The sequence below is a fragment of the Drosophila navojoa genome, chromosome 2, assembly GCF_054131105.1.
Source record: "Drosophila navojoa isolate 15081-1374.11 chromosome 2, UAZ_NAV_1.0, whole genome shotgun sequence".
Classification (NCBI taxonomy): domain Eukaryota; kingdom Metazoa; phylum Arthropoda; class Insecta; order Diptera; family Drosophilidae; genus Drosophila; species Drosophila navojoa.
In genome coordinates this window covers 24839629-24864023 of record NC_142890.1, presented here as the reverse complement: position 1 = coordinate 24864023, position 24395 = coordinate 24839629, and the positions used below count along the sequence as shown (strand labels likewise).

General features: G+C 42.4%; 7 protein-coding genes across 7 annotated transcripts; 4 read left to right on the top strand and 3 right to left on the bottom strand.

Moving 5' to 3' along the window:
* Positions 1-858: 858 nt before the first annotated feature.
* On the bottom strand, positions 859-1871 carry LOC149092269 (uncharacterized). Its single transcript, XM_089261852.1, has one exon. It carries the CDS (start codon positions 1808-1810, stop codon positions 950-952), a length of 861 nt encoding a protein of 286 aa, XP_089117978.1. The 5' UTR covers positions 1811-1871; the 3' UTR covers positions 859-949.
* Positions 1872-2957: 1086 nt separating this feature from the next.
* TwdlJ (TweedleJ) lies at positions 2958-4985 on the bottom strand. Its single transcript, XM_018102137.3, has one exon. It carries the CDS (start codon positions 4090-4092, stop codon positions 3283-3285), a length of 810 nt encoding a protein of 269 aa, XP_017957626.1. The 5' UTR covers positions 4093-4985; the 3' UTR covers positions 2958-3282.
* Positions 4986-6397: 1412 nt separating this feature from the next.
* On the top strand, positions 6398-7255 carry LOC108659476 (uncharacterized). Its single transcript, XM_018112426.3, has one exon. The coding sequence runs from the start codon at positions 6454-6456 to the stop codon at positions 7135-7137; it is 684 nt and encodes a 227-aa protein (XP_017967915.1). The 5' UTR covers positions 6398-6453; the 3' UTR covers positions 7138-7255.
* Positions 7256-7385: 130 nt separating this feature from the next.
* LOC108659473 (uncharacterized) lies at positions 7386-8657 on the top strand. Its single transcript, XM_018112421.3, has 2 exons — positions 7386-7604; positions 7677-8657. Exons 1-2 carry the CDS (start codon positions 7590-7592, stop codon positions 8559-8561), a joined length of 900 nt encoding a protein of 299 aa, XP_017967910.1. The 5' UTR covers positions 7386-7589; the 3' UTR covers positions 8562-8657.
* A 1542-nt stretch (positions 8658-10199) lies between these two features.
* On the top strand, positions 10200-11341 carry LOC108659475 (uncharacterized). Its single transcript, XM_018112423.3, has 2 exons — positions 10200-10355; positions 10426-11341. The coding sequence occupies exons 1-2, from the start codon at positions 10341-10343 to the stop codon at positions 11227-11229; spliced, it is 819 nt and encodes a 272-aa protein (XP_017967912.1). The 5' UTR covers positions 10200-10340; the 3' UTR covers positions 11230-11341.
* Positions 11342-12192: 851 nt separating this feature from the next.
* Positions 12193-13189, top strand: LOC108659595 (uncharacterized). The gene has a single exon (XM_018112592.3). The coding sequence runs from the start codon at positions 12398-12400 to the stop codon at positions 13091-13093; it is 696 nt and encodes a 231-aa protein (XP_017968081.1). The 5' UTR covers positions 12193-12397; the 3' UTR covers positions 13094-13189.
* A 686-nt stretch (positions 13190-13875) lies between these two features.
* Positions 13876-15161, bottom strand: LOC108659474 (uncharacterized). The gene is made up of 2 exons (XM_018112422.3): positions 14918-15161; positions 13876-14851 (listed from the first exon to the last, which is right to left on the bottom strand). Exons 1-2 carry the CDS (start codon positions 14930-14932, stop codon positions 13988-13990), a joined length of 879 nt encoding a protein of 292 aa, XP_017967911.3. The 5' UTR covers positions 14933-15161; the 3' UTR covers positions 13876-13987.
* Positions 15162-24395: the final 9234 nt, after the last annotated feature.

Sequence of the window (24395 nt, the reverse complement as noted above, 5' to 3'; positions counted from 1 at the left end):
TAATTTACAAAAAACCCCATTTCAAGGCATGTCACTTAATATCAAATCTCTTAACATCTAGTAAAATTATAATATTTAAAAAAAAAAATAAAGTCGTACCTAAATTTTATTCAATAATCATTTTCTTTGTATTTTAGGAAAAAACCTAGCTAAAAATAACTTTAGAAATAAACATGCGAAGTTATATTATGGACACAAATAACAGAAGAGAGGCAAGAATTTGCTAAAATCATCTGCATTCACGTGCCTAGATGTTTTTTTTTACGGATATATCATGTTCGGCCAATAGCCAACTGGATTTCTATTTCAGCTAACAGTTTGCCAGCGATCGTATTTATTGATATTTCGAAAAAAGAAAAACAAAACTATTGTAGTGTTTTATTTTTTGTTTATGCTAATCAAGAATAGTGGGTGCTCTTGAATACAGCTTCTATTGTCTCGGTTTGTTATTGGGCATTCATTCGGCAGCGCTGGTATTACTCATACATAATGCATTGAAATGGCTTTGGCTGGCCTAGTCACGATAGTTCCGTCTTGCAGTTGCCATAAATTTAAGTGCCAATAGTTTGTCTAGCCTTTTACTTCACGCATATTAACATTTTAATTATTATCGAAAAATTTTGTTAGCGCCTCTTGTACAATAGGCGTACACACAATATGCAAAAATGTAAATTTTATTGTCTTCCACTTTGCATTCATAATACCATCACAATGATGGAATTTTTATGCCCCATAGTAAATACCGAATGCTGTAATTTTGACAGTAAACGTGAAAAGGCATTCAATGCCCGCTTAATTTTCTAAGAGACCCATTTATAGCGTTAAATATGGGATCGCAGATAAAAAGAAATGGAGGAATATGTTTTAAATAAGAAATTTATTTGCAATATTTGACAGCTCAATCGATAACAAAAGTTTAACAAAACAATGGTGGTTTAAGGATTCTAAATTAGTAACGGTACCGGAGACGGCGGAGCACAGACGAGGGCAGATAGGAGTTGTCTGGAATTCGTGCATTCGGCTGACGATACTGTGGCGCCGAGGCGAAGTTCAGAGCACCAGCCACGCCTCCATTGGTGGACTGGCTGCTGCCGCCCAGAGAGTCGTACTGCGATTGGATGGCACGCTGAGCATTAGCGGCATCCTCAGGGGTGCGGTACTTGACGAAGTGCACCTCGGGCTTGTTGTTGCTGTTGCTGCGGATGGCATTCAGTTTGCTGGCCAGATCTCCGATATCGGTCTGCTTGTTCAGAACATAGATGGCGGTCTCCTGCTGGGCGGCCTGCTTGGCCAGAGCCAGAGCAGCGTTCTCCAGCGCACGGTTCTCGGGGCCCTTGATGAAGACAACGCGCAGACCCTTGTTCAGAGAGCTGGAAACCTTCTCCAGAGCTTGTGGCTCATCGAAGTCCTGTTCGTTGGCGGTGTAGGTGAAGAACTCCTTCTGCAATTCAGCAGCTGGGGCAGGGGCCTCGTACGAGACTGGACCACCGGCTGGCACTTGTAGCCCGCCGAGGCCGCCGAGGCCGCCAAGGCTGGAACCCAGGCCAATGTTATCACCGCCTAGACCAGAGTCAAGTCCGCCCAGGCCGCTGCCCGTCAAGCCGCCGATCGAACCACCGCCGCGTCCACCCTGGTTGACGCCGATCAAGCCACTAAGTGAGTCGCTGCCGTCGATGCTTCCAATATTTCCACTTCCGCTGCCAGGCCTGAACGAAAGTCCTGAGGGGGAGTGTCCTACCGGCTGGTAGTTGTAGCCAAGCTTATCGGCGCAGGCAACGGCCACAAGGCACAAGACGACAAAGGCGCGCATTTTTGAGGTTCTAGTTCTACTCGGAGCAGTGAGCACTGAATGATGTGGTCAAGAGGTGAGGTGCCATTTTTATAGCAATATGTATGTCATTCTGAGAACAATCGTTGAGCAATCATGCATGAGATCAAGATAAGACTCATCATATGTCGCGACATGTCGCCCCAACATGTTGTCGAACATGTTTATTTAAGGTGGCTTTGATTATTAACTGACGCCAACAACATCAACATCAACAACAACAGCAGAAGCAACGGCAACGGCAACAGCAGCCGCCTCGGCGTTGATTAAAATTTGATGAACTTCGGATTACAAAGAAAATTTTTATGCAAATGGACAGCGCGTATTGACGCCGCCAGCGCAGTCGACACCGACAGAGGCAGAGCTCGCTCCGACAGAGGCAGCTCCAAATTGTTTGGCTGTGCGGTAGCCAAATTCTTTTGTTAGCGCATTTTGTTATGCAAATCGAGCCCGCACCGATTGAAAGTGAAACTCTGGCTAATGGCCACAAATATTTGTATTTTTGGGGCAGTATGCGAGCTTAATAATATTAAATTGCTCGACGCTACGCATTTGGGCATTGTTCGATGTAGCTAAATGCAATTTGTCAGACAATTCATACGAAATCAATTTACCAAAACCGTGGGCAGCTCACATGCATATTTTGATCCACATAAGCAGCATGCAAACATTTCTCGTTTGATGCTGGCGATGTACAAAAACAACATCGAGAGCATAAAATTATGCTGCCATGGAACTGTGCTTCCCATTTGCCAATTTTCATGCTGAGCTCAGAGCTTGGCAGCCTATTTAACCCGTTGAACTCGTTTGTCTCACGAAAAAACCCAAATCCGTTTCTAAATTGAAATTCAAGATATTTTCATTGACTCAAATTCCTCTGCGAAAAAAATGTACAATCCATAATAAGCTATTTCCAAATAGTCACATCCAAAGTAACGGTCCAAAAGATACCCATTAAATAAATTTATTTTGTGTTTCGATTTTATGACAGTCTTTTTTTAGATATTCAAATAAACATTTGCGGTTCCCCATGAATGAGTGGGCTTAGTCAAAGCCAAGAATAGCACTATATGAGGAATGAAATGGAAAGGGTTCAAATGAGATTCAATGGAATCAAAATGGAACCAAGTTTACATAATATTAATAGATTTTAATTAAAACACATAACTCAGGCTATTTAACTTCATGCTAGAATTCTCATGAATTAATGGAAATACCAGCATATTGAAAGGGGCTATGCTTGATTCACAATATATTGAATAAGGGCGGCACCTATAAATGATATACCCCACTTTAGCCAACTCCGTTGCAGGGTACAAAAGCAAACATCCGCCACTTAAATCAGAATTTCAATAATTTTTAAATCAAAATTTTATTTTCAAAACAATAAGTCAACAATAACAAAGGTATACAGTTACAACAACAGAAACACGCCAAAGGCTAAGATATTTGACTCACAAACGGCGCAAGAGGTTTGTAGGCAAATATGTGCTGCCTGGAGTTACAGGTGGAATGTATGAGGAAATAGGCTCAGTTGCTGCCGCATCAGCTATTTGTGGGGCTGGACTTGGCGCACCGGAGGCGAAATTGAGAGCGGGTGCAGCACCGCCGTCCTGATGTGAGGATGAGCCACCTAGCTGATCGTATTGATCCCGAATGGCTTTTTGAGCATTTGAAGCATCCTCAGGAGTGCGGTACTTGACGAAGTGCACCTCGGGCTTGTTGTTGGCATTATTGCGAATGGCATTGAGTTTGTTGGCCAAATCATTGATATCGGCCTGGTTACTCAGCACATATATGGCGGTCTCCTGCTGGGCGGCCTGCTTGGCCAGAGCCAGCGCGGCTCTCTCCAGGCCATTATTCTCGGGCCCCTTGACTAGGACAATACGCAGAGCCTTGCTCACTGCATTGGACACCTTTTCAGATGCAGCTGGATCATCGAAGTCCTCTTCATTCGCCGTATAGGTGAAAAACTCTGTCTGCAGCTCAGGCTGCGCCGCAGAATAATCTGGAGCATCTGCAGATGGCTCTGCAAGGGACCCGCTTGGCTCAACAAGTGATGGCTGGACTGAGCCTGCGTCCCCCGTGTCAGCAGCTGGGCCAGGTCCTGCTGCATATGAGGGTGAAACATTGCTTGAAGCTCCGCCAGGCACAAATGACAGTCCAGAACCGGAATGAGCGACGGGATGGTAATTATAGCCAAGCTTGTCAGCTGCAGTCAGAGCTACGAGACAGCAACAGAGAATAACGGAAAGATGTTGCATGTTGAGTCTGTCTGAGTTGGCTATAGAATATGGAGTCTTAGTCAATCACTTGGTGGCTTTTATGTTGGAGGCTATGTGGAGCATTTACCGTTATGCAAAACGATTGTATAAAATGGTAATATTATGCAAGAGTTCTTTTTGACTGCCGGGTACTAAATATGCAATGGAACGGCTTGATTGAGCAGTCTCTCTAAGACTTTATGGTTTCTAACCGAATCGGAGTTGAATATCTTGATCAGCATGCCATCAGCGATACCAACACCGACACCGGCAGCAACACCGCCGGCGACACTGACTGCGACGCCATAACATTTATATTAAATTGAATATTCTGCATTTAGCTATAATTCCCATTATTCATCTTTGCCTTTTCAGCTTTTGAAAAAACCTTCACGAAATATTTGAGTTTATCTTCGTAATCAGCATACATCTAGCTTTAATGAGCAGGTTGTTGACGGACTAGCTAATGGCTCGTAAACTAAAATTGGTGCAATACACTTGTCTATTCACGAAGCTAGCTGCAATAAATACGGGATTCGAAGTGTTACCCAAAAGCGAACAAAATATGCAAATGAGGCGTGCCCAGGCGCGTTATTCAAAGACATTTTTAAACAATCTGCAAAATTATTATTGCCTTTTTTGTGTGGCTTCGAGTCGACTTTGTGGCTTTATTTGCTGCTTTATGCTAATATTTGCGGGTGGAGGTGACCTTCTGAAGGCGGCAATAGACGTGGATATTGAATGGCGCCGGAAGTACCAACGACGTCATCGCTAAAAATAAAATCTCGTTTTTTCTTACCGATTGATTATCAAATTAGCTGATCGAACTGCAGCGCGGTGTCATCGGTATACAAGATAATTTGATAATTGGTTATTTAATAAATTACTTGGCGCCGTTCATTTGGCATTCGAGCCCAACACTTTGCTCCTCTTTCCTAATTTGCATACCGACTTTGACCAAGACCCTTCAATCTCAACCTGATCAGTTTGCAATAACTCAAATTCGGTTTTGCGCAATGATTTAATTTTATTTTATGAAATACCAAATGTTTACTTTCAAAAGTGCATTCCAGCTCTAAATTTAGCTACCATATGGCAACATATAATTTTAGCTGTTTTCAGAGAAACAAAACTTCGTTCGATCTGGCCAACAAAAAGCCATTCGAAAATCAGTTGAGTGCGTCTTCTCATCATGCCCCAACTCTCAACTTGATCTCTCAAGCCCCAACCTCTATTCGTAAAGCCGCCGGCGTAGTTATCGGTCTCTGACCCACCTGTCTGCTAACAAATATTCTCCGTCGTTTTCGATTTTAGCTAATACATACATGTTTTGGCTAAGCTTAAGTATATGTAAATAGTTTATTCTTAAGTTTTATATATTTGTTATTTGACAAACAATTTACTAAAAAATAATATTAGTTTATTTATTAATTCAATTTTATAAATTTCGATTGTCGCAAATTTTTGCTCCGATTGATTTATTTAGATTTTCTATTTTTGTTATTATTATAAATAAACTATAGTATAACTTCTCGAAAAACCAAGTATCTATAGCGGTTTGTCATTTGATCCTGAAACTGGAAAAAGAAAACACATAATTACAGTTTCCGAATTATACAGTTAGGGAATTCATTATTTAAAAGAAAATCCATTCGATAAACCATAAATGCGATGTGTCGACAAGGAACACGACTGATGAACATCGCGAAGAGCAACAAGTTCGAAGCTGACGTCGATACTTAAACAAGTATTGAGCTGGGGCAATAACCGATCCATTACCCAGCCAGCGGCTTTAGATCAACTCACAGCTCAAATATTTCCTCCAGTAAAGCGCTACAAAATATATAGGTGTTTCGTCACGCATAACTTATCGTAAGCGGGCAAATCAAAAGCTGTTAGCAGTGTTCTACCTATCTCAAATGTATTAATTATTGCGCGTATTTTAGTGTGAATGCGGATACTAAAATAGACAGACAAATATTTGCCAGTTACGATGGCTGTGAGCTAATTGGATTCGTTTATGTGCTCGAGAACGGGTTCGATAGTTCTTAAATAATTTCTCTGCTGAAGCCAAATACCTATGCTGAGTGGCGAGAACAAACATCAATAACCGGTCCCTCCTTCCCGAGTTCCCTTACTCGGAAAGTTGAAGAGCTTGTCGAGTTGGATAGTTTTGCATAATCACTTCATAAGCGCACTACTTTGCATACAAGACAAGTTGAATTATGTGCCCGTAAAGAATCCATCCATTGTTCTAAGCATGATCCCAACTCGACGCCGGGGTATAAAAGGCCCGTCGCAAAGTATCAGGATTCAGTCTCAACCATCGGCTGTTCAACGCACACATCTCTCAAATTCACAATGCGCTTCCTCATCGTGCTCTGCTTGTTCGGCGCCGCATGCGCCCAGTATAATTACGGACAGGGAATCGACACCGGCTCTGCCAGCAACAGCATTCCCAATATTGCATATGATGATTTCAGCAGCGGCGCTGAGAGCAGACCCGGTGCATCCTACGCTTCTTCTGGAGGTGGTCTCAACAAGGAGTTCTACACATTCGAGGCCAATGAGGAGGACTTCAACGATCCTGCAGCCAGCGAGAGAGTCATAAACAGTGCCAACCGAGGTCTGCGTGTGGTCTTCATCAAGGGCCCCGAGAACCGTGGCCTGGAGAACGCTGCCCTGGCTCTGGCCAAACAGGCTGCCGAGCAACAGACTGCCATCTACGTCCTCAACAAGCAGACCGACGTCGGTGATCTGGCCAACAAATTCAATGCCATTCGCCAGAACTCGAACGCCAGACCCGAGGTGCACTTCGTCAAGTACCGCACGCCTGAGGATGCCGCCAACGCACAGCGCGCCATCCAATCACAGTACGATTCCCTGGGTGGAACTACCCAGAACATCAACGGCGGCATCGCCCCAGCCATCAACTTTGCATCCCGTAGCCCCGTCTCGCAATCGATCGGTAATTATGGCTCCCAAAGCGGGCCCTCCGCTTCCTACTTGCCAGCCAACATCCTACGCCGTCTCCGTCTGCGCTAGAAGTATATAGTCTTATGAAATTGTTTCGCCGATGACGCTGGACTGGTTATTGTTTTTGTTTCCTGCATTTTATAGACGAATACACAATAAAATCGAACCAAATGAATTAAACCTAAAATTACAATCATTTCGTTTTTGTCTTTCCTTCGCATACGTATTTGCCCCTGTGTGCAAAAATATTGCATTTTTATGCTCACGATTTTGATTTTTATCACTTTCCTTATAATAACATTTATGCAAAGCTGAATTATCGCAACAGGCTCCGAAACAAAAGACCAACGCAGCTTATTTTTATGCGGAAAAACATTTTGTGACATCGCCGCATTGTATTCAGCGAGAAGCCACGCTAACAGCCTCGAAGATAAGCTTGTATAAATATTGGACGCTATCGCGGTATTGAACAGAAACCAAACAAGCCTCGAAGCAATAGAATCTAATCAGCAGAATCCAGGATGCGTGCTCTCATCGTAAGTTTTTGCAGTCTGTTCCCCAATGCCAAGGATACAATAATGGACTAATACTCTCCATCATGACAAAAGGTTGTGTGCCTAATCGCAGTTGCCTGCGCCGATAAGCTCGGCTACAACTATCAGCCGGTTGGACATTCCCCCTCAGGATTATCATTCAGTCCTGGCAGCGGAAGTGGAACCGGACTCGGCGGTGACTCGCTCAGCGGCTACGAGAGTGGACCCATTGGACTTATAAGTGGAAGACCAAGCGACGTGGACTCCAATCTGAGCGCAGGCAACATTGGAAGCGCAAATATCGGTGATCTGTCTGACCTTGGTGGGCTCTCCAGCAATAACATCGGTAGCATCTCTGGAGGCAACCTTGGTGGTATCCCACTAAGTAACCTCGGTGGTATCTCAGGTGGCAACCTCGGTGGCGGTAACTTGGAAGCTCCAGTCTCGTACAATGCCCCTGCCCCAGCTGCTGAATTGCAGAAGGAGTTCTTCACCTACACCGCCAACGAACAGGACTTCGATGAACCACAAGCTCTGGAGAAGGTTTCCAGCTCTCTGAACAAAGCTCTGCGTGTTGTCTTCATCAAGGGACCCGAGAACCGTGGCCTGGAGAACGCTGCTCTGGCTCTGGCCAAGCAGGCCGCCCAGCAGGAGACCGCCATCTATGTTCTGAACAAGCAGGCTGACATCGGAGATCTGGCCAGCAAACTGAATGCCATCCGCAGCAACAACAACAACAAGCCCGAGGTGCACTTCGTCAAGTACCGCACTAATGAGGATGCTCTCAACGCACAGCGCGCCATTCAAGGACAATACGATCAGCTGGGAGGTACTTCCAAGGCTCTTGATGGAGGTGTTGCCTCCTCGTTGAACTTTGCTTCTCAGGCACCAGCACGCAAGGTTACTGCTCAGACCCCCGACAACTCATACTTGCCCTCATCGGTCTTCCGTCGCCTGTAAATAGATCGTATTGTACCACGCAGCTTTGTTAGCTCTATGGACTGTTTGTTAAATTTTTCTGTTAACTGTTGATTATACATATAAATGAATAAAAAAATTGCTATTTTAAATATTTTAATTTATAACATATTTTAGACAGAATGCCTGCATGCATATATAAATATGTTTCAATAGAACTGGAATTCTTGAACATCATGCCCTATATATTTATATTTATACAATGTTTATATGACAATCTTACAATTCAAATCATCTCGATTTAAATAGGAAAATTAGCAACTTTTTGAGAATGTATGTATTTAAATACTAACGATATATTTGTATGTATGTATATATATATGTATGTATTGTATCGTCTCTGTAGAATTTTCATCATATGAATATGTATTTTTGTAAACTTTCGCCAGCTAAAAAATATTATCATATCATTTTCAAACCAGATTCGATAGAACATCTTTTATTGGTTCAACTTATAGACAACTATAAATTATATTGTTTCTTGACTGTATGAAAATTCAAATCGAATTTCACTTACATTGCATAGTTGCAATGTTGCTAATGATCTCCTAGTTCAGTTTTATTACCTAAATTTTTAAAAATATTTTTAAAAATTTGTATATATAAAGGAATTTACAAATGAATATATTTATCGATTGTCTATGCTGACAGTCTCCTAGGTGAGAGGTCCACATATGCTCTTCGCATACGGACGCAATGATTGAAAAAAGAAGCTTGGTACAGAGCCTGATAGAACGTTCAGCTTAAGAAAGAAAGAATAATATTGGAAAAACACGTAGAGAGAATCAACAGACCGGAAATTCTTTATCGGAAACAGTTGTAAGGTTCTTTGTTTTTAAGGCTCTATGCTAAAACCAATTAACTAACGTTTTGAAACAATATATAAAATATATAATATATAAATAAATATGTTTAAAATGACTTTCCAAATAAATTTTATATAAATTTTGATCTTCAAAAAATATTTCTTTTTTTATTATTTCAAATAGCACAAGAGTAGTGACCCTTGGAATAACTTAACTAAGCCAGCTTACCGAAACAGAAAAAAGTGCAGTCATTAATAATTAGAATCTAATATGGTAAGCCCATCTGAGATTATAATATTAGCTATGAGCTCATTTCTGAAAATGGTGACTATTCGGTTTCATCTTTGGCTGTACTTCTAAAATATGACTGGCTGTCATAGCATAAATCAATATCATCAAATTTGCTTAATCAAAATTCCTAAAAATGACGCTAAAATAGATGTCCTACATAAAACAAGCTTGTAGCCTTGCCGAAATATTTAGGTAAAACGTTTATTTTATATTTATAATAGATAATTATGACCCATCTTTATAGCATCAATATGCATATAAACTGTGTTCAATGTGCTCGCCACATATTAATTTTATAATTTTATATTAATTCTTGTAAAAATTATTGAATAAAAAACTCGAAAATTTGAATAACCTAAAACAATCAGCCGCAGTCTCAGCCCCACTCGCAGTCTCAGTCTCAGCCGCAGCCGCAGCCGGTGCCCATTGAAACGCAACAAAAATACCAAGTCGACCATAAAACTGTAGAGCTAAAAAGCTTTGTAGGCGGCAAAACACAGTGGCATCAAAGCGATTTCTATGCAAGCGACACCAAGGCGGCAGTTTTGTTTTTATCAGCCTCGAAGATGGATTTGTATAAATAATAAAGACTGCTCCAAGCAGAAGTCAGAAGCGAATCGTAACTTGAAGTAGAAGAACCAAGAAACGTCTATTTGACATTAAGATGCGCGCTTTTATTGTAAGTACAAAGGATCTGCCACGGGACACTGAAGGAATATTTCTACCCGTTCTTCTCTAAATACCTATAGGTTATGTGCTTGGTGGCCGTTGCCTGCGCCGATAAGCTTGGCTACAACTACCAGCCGGTAGGACACTCCCCCTCTGGACTTTCGTTCAGGCCTGGCAATGGAAATGCAAATATTGGAAGCATCGGCGGCAGCGACTCACTTAGTGGCTTGATCGGCGTCAACCAGGGTGGAAGCGGCGGTGGTTCGATCGGTGGTTTGACGAGTCTTGGCGGTGACAACATTGGGCTGGGCTCCAACCTTGGCGGCCTAGGCGGTCTACAAGTACCAGCAGGTGGTCCAGTCTCGTACGAGGCCCCTGCACCAGCTGCTGAATTGCAGAAGGAGTTCTTCACCTACACCGCCAATGAACAGGACTTCGATGAGCCACAAGCTCTGGAGAAGGTTTCCAGCTCTCTGAACAAAGCTCTGCGTGTTGTCTTCATCAAGGGACCCGAGAACCGTGGCCTGGAGAACGCTGCTCTGGCTCTGGCCAAGCAGGCCGCCCAGCAGGAGACCGCCATCTATGTTCTGAACAAGCAGGCTGACATCGGAGATCTGGCCAACAAACTGAATGCCATCCGCAGCAACACCAACAACAAGCCCGAGGTGCACTTCGTCAAGTACCGCACTCCTGAGGATGCTCTCAACGCACAGCGCGCCATTCAAGGACAATACGATCAGCTGGGTGGTACTTCCAAGGCTCTTGATGGTGGTGTTGCCCCCGCCTTGAACTTCGCATCCCGCGTTCCAGTACGCCAGGTGGTTCCTCAAAGCCCCGACAACTCATATCTGCCCACATCCATCTTCCGTCGTCTGCGTCGTTAAATTAATATTATTAGATTAATTATATACTGACGAATATTGTGAACTTTATCATCCCCAATTGTTAACTAATGAATAATATCCAAAATATATATGAAATATTTTTAGAACGAAACTGAATATGTTGTATTTAATAAAAAATCAAAATGTTTAAAATATGAATTCGAATATTACTCTTGTAAAGAATTACTTTAAATGTAAATGATTCTATTTTTCATGCTACACAATTTTCGGAAATTTGAGCTTAGATTAATATAAGATCAAAAGTGAAGAACAGAAGGCAATTATCAAAGATACAACGATTTTATAGCAAATGCATTGTTTCTAACAGGACAAAGGGCAATTATCTAATATACAACGAATTTATAGCAAATGCATTTTATTTAACATCTCGAATTCACTTATGTCAATTTGTGGCAAGTGCAGAATGCTGTCTGATATTACTGGAGGTCGTTTGGTGGTCATAAGCCGTTAGCTGACCTGATATTTGATGTCACCTTGCTGAGTGCCAAGCGCAATTAGAAAGGAATCTTAAGAGTCTCGCATGCATAAACAAAACCTAAGCATAAACATGTGGAACTCTCAAGATTTACGTTTGGCCAAAAACCTGTATGCTATAGAAAAAACAAAGCAAATCCAATCATTAATTTTATTGTGCTGACGATCACTTTTTTGTTAATATCATTATATTAATATGCGATTCTGTATATCCGAAATATAACGAAAAAGTCCATCATTTGGAGCTAGCTGAATTTCATGCATAAATTATAGCCCAATTATGGGTGAATCACGATCAGCCAATCGCCAATCGGAAACAGACGCGACTGCGTCGGCATCGGCGGCACGATTGAAGCTGCTCAAAACAATGTGTTAAATGTGTTAAGAGCGAAATTATGTTAACAGATTAACAGCATTCCAAAAACATGCTGGCCAATCACTGCTCACGAATCTTTGACGTAGTCGTGGTCGTCGTCCGAGTCGGATCGGAGTCGGGGTCTTCCGCTAGCGAATGGCGAGCGGACGCATCAATAATTGGCACAAGAGAGCGAGACGGCTTGATTCAGTTAACCATCAACTGGGCTAAATATAGCTGCTGGCAGCGTTGGCGGTATAAAAGCTATGCTAATATTGATTGAGCCACCATTCTAGCAGAACAGTAGAGAACGGCAAGATGCGTGCTCTGATAGTACTCTGTCTGGCGGCAACAGTCAGTGCCGCTCGCCTGGGCTACAACTACAGGCCCGGTAGCACGGCCATCGTTACAGACGCCATTGACACTAGTGGGGTAGGATCTCGTCTAATATCTGGCCCCGCATCCGGTCTGGGCGGTCCAGTGCGCTCGATTGTTGCGCCACAAGCCGGCGTTCATAAGGAATTCTTCGCGTTCCGTGCCAATGAGGCCGACTTTGAGGATCCCGATGCTGCGCGGAAGATTGCGGCTGCGGTGAAGAAGAGCGTGCGCGTCATCTTCATCAAGGCTCCGGAGAATCGTGGCTACGAGAACGCTGTTCTGGCTCTGGCCAAGCAGGCTGCGGAGCAGCAAACAGCTATTTACCTGCTCCACAGGCAACCCGACCTCAACGAGCTGGCGAACAAGTTCAATGCCGTGCGCCAGAATGCCAATGCCAAGCCCGAGGTGCACTTCGTCAAGTACCGCACCCCCGAGGACGCAGTCAATGCCCAAAAGGCTATCCAGAGTCAATACGACTCGCTGGGCGGCACTAGTCAAAATATCAACGGAGGTATCGCAAATGCCCTGAACTTTGCATCGCGCTCCTCTTTGCCTGCACGCGAAGGACTGATCCGGGAGCCCGACAGCAATTACTTGCCGTCCTCGATTCTGAATCGTCTGCGCCACAAAAAGTGAACATAGTCAAATTCTGTAAATAATTAGGAAATGTTGAATATTGATCGATTTGTTAAATAAAACTAATAGAGCTTTTTTACTTTTAATTTTAAACAACGTTTACTTTTAATGAAGAAACTAAAAGAAGAATGTGATAATGAGAAGGAGAATCAAATTTATTTGGTATGATTGATATGGGTATTACTTATCTTTGTCGTTTGTTAGTTAGTAACGCTTTCGGTGTTATGCTAATTCTACAAAGATTACACATCTATCGCAGATCCCACTGCCATTCATTTATCATTTTTCTTAATATGTGCTGGAGAAATACCCATATGTATAGCAAAGGCAACCTAGTTAGTATTTTCTGTTTTGGAAATGATGTTTCAGTCACATTATTGATATCAACTAAAAACGACTTCGTTTCCAAATAAAATTTTTAATTTTTGTTTAATGGGGCACAAGTAAGCAGCTCAGTCCACTTACATTTATACTTTTATAAATTAATTTTTATAGTGATTTAGATTAATAATATACTTCAGCGCAAGGCACGTATTTGCAGACAAATAACAATAAATAATGTATATTTAATATACACATATATAGCATATACATATATATAATATACTAAGACTTAAGCACTCATTAGGTTAATAAAGGGGCATATCTGGCAGCTGAGCTTCAACTAAACTTTCCTAAGGCCTTATGAACCACATATTTGCCATGGATTTCAAAGCAACAGTTTTATAACAAAAATCGTGAAATATGAAGTTCTGTATATGATAAGACGTTTACGTTCGAAATAAAATGTAGGAAAGGGAATTTATTTAAGCATTATTCAACAAAAACTAGGTTTAAAAATCAGTCAAAGATCGCTGTCATTATCATTCATATGATCTAAATCTAACTGTAAATTTAGACCCGACGGAAAATAGAGCTGGGCAGGTAAGAATTATCGGGCGACTTGGCGTTAACCTGACGCGCTGGACCCTGGGAAGCGAAGTTCAGAACGGGAGCAACACCTCCATTGTGGGACTGGGACGAACCTCCCAGTTGATCGTATTGGCCTTGAATGGCGCGCTGTGCGTTGGCGGCATCCTCAGGAGTGCGGTACTTGACGAAGTGCACCTCGGGCTTGTTGTTGTTGTTGCTGCGGATGGCATTCAATTTGTTGGCAAGATCTCCGATATCGGCCTGTTTATTCAGAACATAGATGGCGGTCTCCTGCTGGGCGGCCTGCTTGGCCAGAGCCAGAGCAGCGTTCTCCAGGCCACGGTTCTCGGGTCCCTTGATGAAGACAACACGCAGAGCTTTGTTCAGAGAGCTGGAAACCTTCTCCAGAGCTTGTGGCTCATCGAAGTCCTGTTCGTTGGCGGTGTAGGTGAAGAACTCCTTCTGCAATTCAGCAGCTGGGGCAGGGGCATTGTACGAGACTGGAGCTTCTAAGTTACCGCCACCGAGGTTGCCGCCGGAAATACCACCGAGGTTGCCACTGGAGATACCGCCGAGGTTGCCACCTGAGATACCACCGAGGTTACCACTGGAAATACCACCGAGGTTGCCTCCGGAAATACCACCAAGGCTGCCTCCAGAAATACCACCAAGGTTGCCTCCAGAGATACCACCGATGTTATTGCTGGAGAGACCAGTGAGGCCTCCACCACCTCCTCCAATGCTGCCACCACCAGGGCCGAAGGACAGGCCGGAATCGGAGTGTGCCACTGGCTGATAGTTATAGCCCAGCTTGTCGGCGTAGGCAGCTGCCACAAGGCACATAACCTGCACGCAGAAAACATGATTGAGGTAATCCTAAAGGCGACTCGTGTTCAGCTCCTGGATACTTACAATGAATACACGCATCTCGAGCTTTACTGAAGTTCTTTGAGTTTAACTGCTGGGCTGTGTCTGACGTTTGGAATACCATTGCGTCTACTATTTATACGAAAACCACCAAACTGTGTCACTCGACTGCGCTCAAGTTCATGCAGAGACCGAGCCGCGATGGTCGTGGCTGCTGCTTCAGCAGCAGCTGATGTGGCTGATGCCGTTTAGCTGTTGTTATTGTTGTTGATAAATCAGCATCTGCTGTCCCTCTCGATGCTCGATGCTCAATGCTCAATGCTCGAAGTATTTAGCATGAACTTCTTTTGCTGCTTTGTCTGCTGATTGAACAGCGAGCCCTGAAATACGAGCCAAGCCGATAAAAACAATGCCAGCAATGTCAACGTCGCCGCGCACCTCTACCAGGCCTATTCTTGCCAATATCGCAGTCTGCACTATGCAAATGAGGTACAGCCCTTGCTCAAGAGCAAGTCGCATTGGTAAACCACCGGGGGTCTATGATCGACCAGGCTCAGCGGCAGTATTGGCATTGCCATCAACAAAACGAGTTTAGTTAATATGGTATGTTTCATTATGATTTTAATAAAAGAAATTATTTTCTTCATACATATTTGTATGCAAAAAATGTGGAATGGCGTCGATCGATGTTGATACCCAGCTTGGATCGGATTGGCGGCGCATCAAAACAAGTTCGAGGTGATTTTCAAAATTCCCAGTCGGTTAAGTATATATTTTGAGATAGTCTGGTGCGAAGATTTCTAGTTTGGAAATTCCCAATCGTTTATGGTGGCTGGTTTTAACATGAATTTGAATCTTTGCAGTAATATTTGGCGAGGGTCCCCTAAAATCTATCGACTTACAATCAAAGGAATGTGTGCGGAAAATAAAACAATGGCCCCACCAATGCTCAGACCCACAAACTGAAATAAATATTCGAATGAATCTTTTGAGCTTTTTTGCGCATCCGTTTAGCCCTCAATGTTGTTTGTCGTTTGCTGTTTACTGTCTGCTCTTTGCCGTTTGCCTTATAGGCAATTGGCCAAAATATAAGCCATAAAGCCAACAAGCGTTGCGACCTTGACGTTTTAACTGTTCGCCACCTGAAGCTGTGCGACCGTAATCAGCTGGCGCCAGGCGACGACCATTTAATCTGATCAGCGATTATCACGTTTTCATCATGCTTTATTGATATCATAAAAATTATTGTTTTTGACTCTTTCAGCCCTGCTATAGATAAATAAATGCCAACAACATATTTGAAATTGAATCCATTTGCATAATAAAATGTTTTCAGCATAAAAATTCGAGAGATCCATAACTAAGATAACTGAATAGATTTGCAAATCATCGGCGCCTCAAAGATGCATATCAGCGATAACTTTAGCTATGACTAATCATAGATTGGACTCTCCAGCATAGCGTATATATATAAGCGCCTTTCGTATATAACGAGCTGGCGAGGCCTGAGTTAGCCTAAGCCTCTGTTAATGGAGTGTGTAAATTCTTTTTTATGATTCTCATCAATTTCTCTTTCCATTCATGAGTTTGTTAATAGTTTTTTGTCTTTGACCACATTGGAGAAGTTGTCAATCAGGCCCCCGAGGCGAAGTCACAGCCTAAACCTAAAAATAATTTGTCTTTGTTTTGTTTATGGCTCCGCCCAGACCGCTGAGCCGTGCAGCCAGCTGCTCTGCTGCTGCGCTGCTCTCAGATGGTATGCTCGGTATTTCGGCTGATGCTGCCGCAGCCGCTGCCGCCGCCTAGCGCTGGTGGCAATGCCATATGCAAACTAAACAAATGTAAACATATTAAAATAAACCAGCTACAATTTCAAGGTCTCGGGCGCCACACGCTCATAAAAGATGCACGCAGCCCCAACATAAAAACTAAAACACAACAAAAGCAACTGAAAAGAAGAGAAAAACATAAACATAATAAAAAAGCAGCAGAGGGCGCCTCACACACAACAACAACAACAAGAATTGATAATAGCCGTTGGACAACTTCGCAGCATCAATAAATGAATAAAATGTGGCCTAGTCCGGGACGGAGCTGACAGAAGCGTTTTATATTAATGTCCCACAGGCCAGACGGGTTAATCGATCTATTTTATCGGAGCGCTTATCAAGCCTTCAACTGCGAGAGCACAGCCAGCCGCGAATAATAATCAATGAAAAATGCACGAGTATATTTTCGTAGACATTTATTGAATGCCATTTGGGCAGTGGCATCTGCATATTAGTGAAAATTTTAATTACCACCTTGCTATAAATTGGAGCATTAGTGGCTTCTCTAAATTCTCGAGTTTATCTGAAAAAATTGCAAATCTGCTGTCATTAGTTGCCGCCAGTTTAACGAGTTTGTTTAGTTCTTTCCTCGAATTTGCATAAATGTTTGAGCTGCCGCCAGCTAAGGACTTCTTTCGAGAACGTTTCCGCATGCCAAAAGACAAAAAACCAAAGTTTTAAACAACATCAAAGTGGACTTAAACAAATGCAAATTTTGTCAAGCTTGGCTCGCAAATAAATTATGGCAATTATTGCAAACCACAAAAAAATAAAATCCCCACAAGAAAAAAACAAGAAGTTAAGCTCATAAAATATCAAATTTTAATAACTCGTCACCTATAAAGAAGAAACATCAAATCAAATTATTGCCAATTTACATATGTATATCTGGCCAATTTATTCGTCGATTTGCCATAACGGTCAAAGTATTTTGTGTAAACAATCAAGTATCGACGACAACGCCAGCTGATTGCTGGGCAAATAAGCGTTAAATTATTTATCAAATAGATTAGCAAGTGCTAACAAATATTTTATTGCTATAAATCAGGCGTAAAATTCCACAAACAATTGATGCATGTACTAACCAATCATACACGTATAGCGAATTGAAGCACCTTCAAGTAAAAAAGCAGCAAATGCTGCGAGTATCCCAGCGCCCACAAGTAGGCAATAACTTATTTTTGTTGCCTGCTTGAGGACACAGTCTTGGGCATAATCGCGTCTAAGAACGTCCTGGCAGTTGGTACGGGGTCCACGCCATGTTTAGCTGTCACATGTGGGCTGCTTTTTATTTTAATTGCGAACATGCCTACACATATTGCCCACGCATAATGTCCTCGCGGTGCTATTCACGAAGCGGCGGCCCTTTCAAACTCATTTGCGCGTAAGGATTGTAGCCAAACAGCACTTTCCAAGTACTGCGCTGTGCTCTGCTGTCAGTACCAGCACCACCACCACCACCACTGCTAACAACAAAAACAACATATGTGTAATGACAACAACTACATTGACAAGCAGCCAGCGACTTTTGCATGTGCAAATTGTCGTTTAATTTATTAAGCAGCGAATACGACGGCTTTTAATATAAACATACAAAACATTAATTACACACTTACACACCCGCACACAAAGTTGTGCAAATGTTCTGTAATTAGAAAATAAAGCACCCACTTGCACACACACGCACTCATACACATGTACATACACATACACATGCGCTTCAGCGCGAACGCACTGTCATAAATTTGGACCACTGGGCCTAGGCTTCATGAGAGATCTTCATGGTGGAGTGAGCGTAGTGGCGATAAAAACAAAACAACATGGCACAACTAATCTCCCAGCGGAGAGCATCGGGTAAGGTTGCTGCATTTGGCCGTTGGCCTCAGGTTGAAAAACGGGTTGGCGAGCTAGACAACTTTTGGTTTCGACTATCACCTGGTTTCGAGGCGCGCACACCCGCTATGAATTTTATGGCCAGATTGAACTTGAAGCTGGGGCCAGAGCTGATTTGCATTCCTAATGAATTCAATGCATTGGAAAAGCTACAGGCCAATCGACAGCACTTTAGCACTTTAAGAGTACAAGTTTTGAGAGAATGGTTTTATGTTAAGCATACAAAATACTGAAGTGCACGGAAGTATATACTAAAATACCAAGTCAACTGGAATTTATAGCAAATCCAAAAATCTCTTCATTTAGAAATCAAAATATATTAAAGTATTTTCGTTTATCTTAAATATATATATATAGCTATTCATTTAGAAATCACATAATAACTAATTTCAATAAGTTAATCTCGTACGAAATTAGTTGTCACACAGGTTACATTTAATTTATTTACACCTATTTTATAGCCCGGCAATTATAACATTTTTACATGTTGTTGTCATTTGCAGTAGAGATACGACAAATTAAATTAAATTTCCATTTAAATGAATTAATTGTGAAAATAAATGGTAATGTCGACACTGTTTAGTGTCAGTCCCGCCGCTTGCCGAAAATACAATATTATTGTTGCATTTTATTTACTTGGCCAGAATTATGCTAGATACATAACGCATTCATGCTGGGTCAGCACAATTACCGAGGACCGCCCACAGTGAATTTTCATTGTTTGTCCGTTGACTGAAATACGGATTTTAATCGTGCTCCCTCGACATCTCTCTCTCTCTCTCTCTCTCTCTCTCTCTCTCTCTCTCTCTCTTTCTCTCTCTCTCTCTCTCAGTCTATCGGCTTCTATCTCTTTAAGTGCTTGACAAGTTCTTTGTCTAATGTTTTCTTTGGTGAATATCTTTGTAGCGTGTTTTGCTGCAAGTGAAATTATACGGTGCGTATACTTGATGCGAGTTAGCTTGTGTCTGTGAAATGGTCGTATTGAGTATTCTCTTTTGGCGCCGTTACTTCTGCTCACTATATGGCGCGCCCACAGTTGCTGTTTATGCGCCGTACATGACAATGAGCTCAGGATTCACTCGGAAGCCCGACAACATCGCGCTCTGCCCACACTCGTCACGTCTAGAGGCTTTGGGTGAGAGGACCTGCCCGCGCAACCTACTGAGGCGCATATTAAGTGCTGCCATCATATAGTTATATCAAAAGTGACTTTGGCACGTGTGCCGCTCATCCGGCTGTCCGTCCACTTGACATCAGCATCCCATGCCAGCCGTTTGATGTGCAGCCGATTGAAGGTGTCCAAAATGGAAAAACTAGCAAACGATGTAATAACAATTCCTGAAACGTTGTTGCTGCCGTTGCGATGTTGATCTTTGCGCGGTTTAATCAATCAGCAAAGCGTTGCACGTGTCTGTGCTTGACCAACCGCACGCGCTCCTAAGTCTGCTTAATTTATGATCTGGGTCAGTGGCAAATACAAATATGGAAATCGAGGCCCAACCGGGGGTTACTGATGAACGATTCATAAATTCTTTGCATAGGTTATGACATTAATATGACCAGCGCCGAGCAAGCAGCAATGCCAAATACCTCTAGATGTTTGTATTCTTTATTTCACTTTTTTTTTCAGCGTACGTGCACAGGTGACATAGCTGTCAGTAGCTGCTGTCCGACCACCACCACCGCGATGACAGTTATCTATGCGTACCGAGTATATTGGAAGCGCAGGCATGGCAGGCAGTCAGGAAGGCAGTGAGGCAGTCAGGCAGATGTGTTTGGATATTTTTTGCTCTATCAATATGCTTCGTCCAGGGTCACAGTTGGCTTCAACGTATTTCAGAGAGCGTCACGTTTCAAATTTATTACGCAAAATATTCTTCAATTTAGCGCGGCTTCCTTGTCTACGCTCGTAAACACCTCACCGCGACAGCGCTGACATTAGGCAAGCGCCACATGCTGACAGCAAATTTCAGTTTAAGTGGAGGCCAAGTTCAGAGCAGAAAAAAAATTAAGAAAAAAACAAAAAATAACCAACAAAACTGGAAGTGGCATAGATGACTTTCTAATTGAGTCAACATTTATCTAGAATGATAAAATATTTGAAGTTTCAACTTTTATTGGGGAAAACCAATATAATATCCAGAATTCTTCGCATTAAATAAACGTTACAAGAAAACAAATTATGTGAAAAGTATGCAGAATATAAACAGATCTCTATAAAACACAGGCTTTTTGCTATTCAGCCCATTTCTGCTAATTCGGCAAATTGTGAATGCCTTGAAAGCGCGTACATGCTCCAATATTGCGAGAATGTAAGGCAAATAAAAAAACCATGGCAGAAGTCGCTTCTGCAAGAATTCGGCTGTGTGCGCATGAATGCCAGAGCGGGTGTATGAAAAGGTGTCGACTGCCGAGCAAACGCTTATCAATATTTGCACAGTTTCGGGGTGCGATTTTTTCTGGGGACTGCCTAAAAGGCAAATAAGAAATTCCAAAGTAATCAAAAACTCATTGTATTTCAGCTCTCGCTCTCTCACTCTCTCTGTGTCCCTCTCTCTCCCTCTCGCTCTCGCTCTCTAATATTCTTCGCTCCGTCTGTTTCTGTCTGAGCGGCTGGCAGGCAACTATATTTTTATGGTCGTGCTTTGGTTATTGCAAATTGCAAAAGCAAAACGCCTTCGCACACATTGCCACTTAACTTGGCATTCAATTGCCGTTAAGCTCTTCCCCAACAAAACTCACCCCACTTACACACACACACACACACACCCACACAGAGACACATACGTTCAAAAAGAACAACAACAATAGCAACATTGACAACAATAAGTACGCCTAACGCGCTCGCCACGCCCCGGAAAAGTTTTTAAAGAAATTTTCCTTTTGTGGCAAGAACATTTTTATGTTTATAGTGGGTGCAGCGGCATTGACACTTGTTACAAGTAGCCGCAACGCCATTTTGTATTTTGTTTTTGGTTTTCGTTTTCAGTTTCTGTATTTTGTTTTGTATTTTCGTATTTTTGTATATTTTGTGTATTTTCTGTGGTCGTTGAAGCGCTTTTCTATTTATTTATATGAAAACTTTGACTGGCAATTTGCGACTACATAAAAGAAATTTATTTTATGCGACGTTATTTTGTAAAGTAGCCACTTAAACCTAAAGCGCACCACCAGCACCCCGCCCCACCCCCACTGCCACGCCGCACCCTATCACAGTGCTCATGCCCGATCTGACTGTACGTGACGCTGGCAAGTTTAATAAGCAGTTTTAAAAAGCGTTGCCTGCTTTTCGGGCGCCCCAGCACTCAGTCCAGCCAGTAATGAAACATCCGCTTGTCAGAGTCGAAGATAAAGCCTCCGAATTTATTGCGCGCAGTGAATATTGCAGCTGCGATTGCGTTCGAATTTGTATTATTTGAATTTGATGTAGCCTCAAGTATTTGATAAGTGAATGCTCGAGATTGACAGACGGTAATGACTTTATTAATGGCATCTGAGACTTACTGCGACTTACTTTGCGACGCGGACGATGAGGACGACGCGGACGACGAGGACAGCGATGATGGAAATGTATGTCTGTGTAGAGAAAACTCGCTTCTCGATTGCTCAACCTGTTTGTCGTTAGGCACTTCGGGTTGTTGCCTTTGAGCGCAAGGTAAATATAAATGTATTGATCCAAGCAATTAGTGTTAATTGAGTAAATAAACAATATTTCAACATGCGTTCTGCCACATAAAAATAAAGCTAATGGCCGCACAATGACACCAAATTGTCGGTCTCTGTGGCCGTTAGTGTTTGTATCTGTGTCTGCAGCCGGGGCTGTTGTGTCAGTAATGCCATTAAAGGAAATGCCACAAGGGAATACAGAGCAAGTAAAGAGCATCATTAGGTTTTCCAACTGTCTCAATTATCCCTTAAACTTTCAAGCAAATGCGGGCGAAATTTAAGCTGAGCCACGGACCGAAGAACTTAAGTATCAACTAGTCTATGTCCAAGGTTAGTTGTCATAAATGCTACTAAATCAAAACTGCAAGCTGCTCACTTCAGATGGCTTGTTTAGCCCCTTGAGTTGCCGCAAACTCCACTTGTCTGGACTTGAGTTACAGCCACATTGATGTATTTTATGTGCGTGCTGGCTGGCCAGAGCTGCAACTTGAGCCGGGCATGACAAACAGGGACGTGCAGAGAAATGACAAGTACAATGGGGCGTACTTTATATGCAGACATGGACAGCAGATTGAGAGACAAACTGGCCACTGAATCGAATCAGAGTTCTTCTCAAAACACTCCCTCACTCTCTCTCTCTCTTGCACTCTCTCACGTTGTCTGCTAGACAAAAGCCAACCGCTCTGCTCTCTGTTTAGAATGCAATGCAAAACTTTGCGGTTGCTCAATTTAAAAACAACACCAAAATTGTAACAAAATGAATTTTTATGACATGCAAATGAATGTAATATTCTGTATGTGTATGTATGTGTGTGTGTCCGGCACACGCGGTCAAATGCAAATTTTCATTAAAATTGTAAGCACTACTGTTTTTCCAACATGTTTGGGGTTGTCAATTTGTGCATACATTATAATTCAACGCTAGAACAAAACCCAATTAAATTCTGTTAAAAGTCGCTGAGAAAAGCCAAGCATTCAAGAACTGAGGTGACACATCTTCAATTCATAATAACGGTTTTATATACCTACGCCACACCAGCCAGCCAGTGCTTGAGTAGGGCTTCAGTCACCCCCTCAGGGCACACGCAGCCCTTAAAGCTGCGTGGGTGTTGCGCCTATTCATTCGATGCGCACACGTGTATGAGTGACTGAAGGAAAATATTGCGCATAAAGTAGGGAATCACTGGGGCACATAAAACGTGTGTGTGTGTGTGTGTATGTGTGTGCTGCGCACTTTCATTGTGCTAAGGCGCTTTAAAATCGTTCTTCGCTACCACCAAGTAAACCCAAACGATAAGACCCGCAAATAGACCTTACAATGTGACTGCCAAGTGCGCACTGGCAATGAGGTTGAGTGAGGGCTCTCGATGTGAAGGGAACTTGATAAATGGAATTAAAAACTGAGAATTTATAGTACTAATTTATATATATATATGACGGTACTTAGCAGATTGGACGAGTCACTCGGGAGCGAAAATAGGCAAATATTCTCTACTCAGCATACTCATATTATGCAATGGCGTGAATTTAATTGCACGGACTTTTGTCCATATTGTAAATCACTTTGCATATTACCGATACAATTATATTCTATCTTAAACAACATTTTACAACCCATATGTCATATAAATAACAGCAATTAGGACAGTTTTGACAGCTGGAAAAAAAGGAAACGTGTAATTTATGAATGACATAAAGGGGTAAGCTTAAACGGGATATTTTGGCAAATTTCTACCGGAAGCAAGTGGAATTGGTTGATGTGTTTTGTAGCACGTCAAGAGCAGCTGCATGCAATTAAAAATAATTAAAAGCCAGGTGCAGGCCAAAGCAATGAAATATCTGGCAAGTCCTGCCCAGGGCCAAAGGCTGAAATGCATGCCTTTGAGTTGACGGCACATGCAGAATGTAACCGAGCTATGCCCAAGCCCATGCCCATGGCCACGCCCACTGCAGCAGCGTTGCAACCACAGCTCCAACAATTTTGGCCCAAGAAAAACAAATGAATTTCATTTCCGGCAAATTTGTACTAGAGCAAAAAGATTGCTAGCCGCAAATGCCAGCGACGAAAACTATGAAAATTGCTAAACTTAAGTTCTCTGACAACTTATTTGTTAGCGTCGTGTAGCGCTGCGTCG

What these genes read in the sequence shown, in the direction of transcription:
- LOC149092269 (XM_089261852.1), bottom strand. Translation starts at nt 1,810, where the DNA reads ATGCGCGCCTTTGTCGTCTTGTGCCTTGTGGCCGTTGCCTGCGCCGAT.
- TwdlJ (XM_018102137.3), bottom strand. Translation starts at nt 4,092, where the DNA reads ATGCAACATCTTTCCGTTATTCTCTGTTGCTGTCTCGTAGCTCTGACT.
- LOC108659476 (XM_018112426.3), top strand. Translation starts at nt 6,454, where the DNA reads ATGCGCTTCCTCATCGTGCTCTGCTTGTTCGGCGCCGCATGCGCCCAG.
- LOC108659595 (XM_018112592.3), top strand. Translation starts at nt 12,398, where the DNA reads ATGCGTGCTCTGATAGTACTCTGTCTGGCGGCAACAGTCAGTGCCGCT.